Source organism: Helicoverpa armigera, chromosome 17 (genome assembly GCF_030705265.1).
Source record: "Helicoverpa armigera isolate CAAS_96S chromosome 17, ASM3070526v1, whole genome shotgun sequence".
NCBI lineage: Eukaryota > Metazoa > Arthropoda > Insecta > Lepidoptera > Noctuidae > Helicoverpa > Helicoverpa armigera.
The window spans coordinates 4,430,004-4,433,718 of NC_087136.1; the positions used below are offsets into that span (position 1 = coordinate 4,430,004).

General features: G+C 39.6%; 1 protein-coding gene across 1 annotated transcript; it reads left to right on the plus strand.

Annotated features, from left to right (window-relative positions):
• Nucleotides 1-289: 289 nt before the first annotated feature.
• LOC110373832 (uncharacterized) lies at nt 290-2,309 on the plus strand. The gene has a single exon (XM_021331205.3). It carries the CDS (start codon nt 290-292, stop codon nt 2,201-2,203), a length of 1,914 nt encoding a protein of 637 aa, XP_021186880.3. The 3' UTR covers nt 2,204-2,309.
• The last annotated feature ends 1,406 nt before the right edge of the window (nt 2,310-3,715 follow it).

The window sequence follows — 3,715 nt, forward strand, 5'->3', positions numbered from 1 at the left end:
GAAAAATGTGCAGTTCAAATAAGTACCTAGATGAATAATTTGTGTACTGAGTGTCAATAATAGTGCTGATAATAGTGCCAATAATATCTTTGTTAATCGAAGAGAAAATGATGAAATTAAGGTCAAAAGCAGGTAAGGAACACAACACAAGAGAATATTCATTTAAAAATAAAAAGAATAACGTTTTCGTTTTATGATAGGATTATTTAAATGACAGCGTTTTTCACATCACAGTATGCTCATTAGTTAATATTTTGTAATGGAACAATACTTTTATTTTTTTCTAGGAATGGTGCTGTGGTTTTTTATTGCTTTAACTGCGGCTGACTTAGACAGTGACGGATATGGTTTCTTCAACAATGGATGTCCAAAAGACACTAGTATAGATAAATACTTGCCTCATGAAAAATGTGACCAGTTTTACCAATGTTATCACGGAACTTTGATTCCGAGGTTCTGTCCATCTGGGCTACAATTTAACGCTGATCTAGAAAGATGCGATTGGTACCAAGATAAAAAGTGTCTTACGAAAAGAGAAGAATCAGAAACTCGCTCAGATCCGTTTGAGGAACTAGATAGCAATAATCCTAACCATGCGGTACTAATATGCGCAATTAAAGATTCGAACGGCGTTATGATAGTTCATGAAAACTGTGATCAGTTTTACAAATGTTCATATGGTAAGCCAGTATCATTGAAATGTGCACCAGAACTTTTATATAACCCTGTAAATGAAAAATGTGACCAAGCGCAAAGTGTGGAGTGTGGTGAAAGAATTATTCCAGAGAAAGAAACTATCAGTCCATCTATGGAAATATCAGTTAGGAGAAAAAAACATTATAATGCACAGCCTGTTCCATCTATCGATGACATTGAAGCCAGAAAATCTTATGCCAAACTTGCTAGGGCTATATGTTCATCTAAACGTTCGAAAGGTATTCTACTTGCTCACGAATATTGTAACAAGTACTATAAGTGCAAACGTGGAAAAGCAGTAGGTTTAAAATGTCCATCAAATTTGTTGTTCAACCCCTTCAAAGAACGTTGTGACATGCCTCGGAACGTTAACTGCAAAGAGAGAATTACTGTTGATGAGAAATATACCAAGTATGTTAGTACACGTTACGATGATAATAGCAACAACAATGAAGAAAATGAAATATCTGTCAGTGATGATAATAATGCAACTTTAATATGTTCGGTCGCAAATTCTAATGGAGCGTTAATTGCCCATGAGAGGTGCAATCAATTCTACAAATGTACCAACGGGTCTCCAGTTACTTTGACTTGCCCGGGAAATCTTTTATTTAACTTAGAAAAAAAGAACTGTGATTGGATAAAGAATGTATACTGTGGTGAAAGGACATTAGATAGCGATGGAAATGATTTGGATAGTAGTACACCTCGAATATTCAATGGTGTCCCTAGTGAGCCCAGCCAAGTTATGGCTCTTTGTACCGCTGAGGGTTCTGATAGCATGCTGCTTGCCCATAAACGTTGTAATCAGTTTTACAAATGTCAGGATAGCCGTGCGGTTGAGAAAACCTGTCCTGGTAATCTGCTGTACAGTATAGAAAAAGAATATTGTGATTGGCCAACTTTCGTCGAATGTGGTCAAAGGACGAAGCCTGATAGTCCCAATAGTGCCGAAGTTGACGATAATACTATCGAAAGTGGTAGTGGTTCAGGCCATAGTCAGGGTGAGCCTAAGCCTAGTCAAGCTATTCAAGCAACTTCAATTTGCGCGAGTAAAAATACTGAAGGAATGTTAATACCTCATGAAAATTGTAATCAATTCTACAAGTGCTATGAAGGTAAACCGATTCCTTTATTTTGCCAATTGAATCTCTTTTACAACCCTTTAAAGGAATACTGTGATTGGCCGCATAACGTGAACTGTGGTACCAGGGTGGTGCCAGTAAATACCAAAACAAATTATGAAGAAGAAGCATATGATTCTAATTTGCCGTGTTCTGGCATCACCAATGGACATATACTTCCTCACGAGAATTGCAGTCAGTTTTATAAATGTGTGAATGGTCAAACATACCCCATGGACTGTCCGCCAGGTCTTTACTTTAACGCCATTCTAAAGTACTGTGACTGGCCTGTGAATGTAGACTGTGGGGAACGTTACACAGAAGTGCAAGTTAATAAACATGGAGTATCACGTAGAGCCCTTAGCCTTAAGATGATTTCTTAAAAAGAAGTTCCGACGCCTGAACAAGCGCATTCAAATAGCCTTCAAATATTAATGTTGTACACACCCTTTTCTGGCACGATGATAATTTCTTTTATAGTCCTCATCAATATAGCTAATAACATTATATTAAATAACTAAAATACTGTGTATTGATTTTTGTGTTTAATTATATTTTTTACTAGCTGTTGCCCGCAACTTCGTCTACGTGGGCAATATAGAATCGTCAAAATACTACTTATCCCGTAGGTGCATTCTTTCACGTGACAGTATAATTAGGATTAGCACTTAGCAGTCGCATAGATTCAATGATCAAGGTTGTGTTGTGGATGTGACCATTTATCTAAACAAAAGAAGTAAAGTTTGTGACGTTGTGAATATCTCTGGATCTAGTCAGCCAATTTGGAAAATTATTACGTATAGTGCGTAAGTAATTTTCACAGGAAACAGCTATAATCTATGTCTATATGCGTATGTCTGTATGAGTCTGACAAAGCTGTCATTTGTACATTTTCTGCAGCTGCTGTGACTAATCAGAAGCCAGAAAGTCTCTCAGTCTTACCATGGATAAATGTCTTGTAATGTGACTGGATTGAAGAGATCAGATAGGTAGTCGCTCCAAGCAAAATATTGGTACTCGAACAGATTCGGCGACTGGAAGCCAACACCAACATAGTTGGGGAATAGCTGAATGGATGATGAAATGAGTCATCATCATCAGCAGGCGCATAGGGTAGGATAGTTTCACTTACTCACTATGGTAAGGCTGACCCCACATTAGGCGTGCGCGATCCTCGGGCGTGTGAGTAGCGCGGGCGTCGCGAGCGCGCTGCGTGAACATCGCGTTTTGCTGCCCTGCGGCATGTGTGAAGAGTGCAAGCGACGCGCTCGAGGCACGCACGCGCGGCGCCCGCGCTACTCACACGCCCGAGGATCGCGCACGCCTAATGTGGTGGCCTAAGCCGGGACTCCACCGAAATGTTTGCATTAGTTCACGTATAGGCAAAATGTACGTATCTGAGAGAGTCCACTTCATGTGTTCGTACTTGAAACCTGCAGTTTTGCCAAGATTTTCAAAATGTACGCTCGCAATTTGTCATTTCTTGGTGGAGCCAGCAAATCAAAAGAAACATAAGTGTTGTATACTGTGCGTCACTACCGCACACTGGGAAAATTTCGCTCTTGCGGAGGACGTTTATATACCATATTTTGTGTCACACGTAAACAGGACGACAGTAAGTATCCACCGAAACACTTTCAAAGATCTGATGAACGAACAAATCAGACCTGACTTGGTCACCTGGGGCCAATCAGAGCTCTATGAAGCGATAATACGCTTTGGCTCCTACTGTTATTGTGGTTTCTGAAAATTTATTCACCTCATTCAACGATGAATGTAATTCTGATGGTACTATTAAGAAGATTTGCTTAGCGCAGAAGCTGACGTTGGCAGGTCAACTCTTTTGACTTCTCGAATAGGATACCATTGGTTTTTGTGCAATGCACACCTGCAAT

Coding starts and splice junctions, on each gene's coding strand:
- LOC110373832 (XM_021331205.3), top strand. CDS start 290: ATGGTGCTGTGGTTTTTTATTGCTTTAACTGCGGCTGACTTAGACAGT.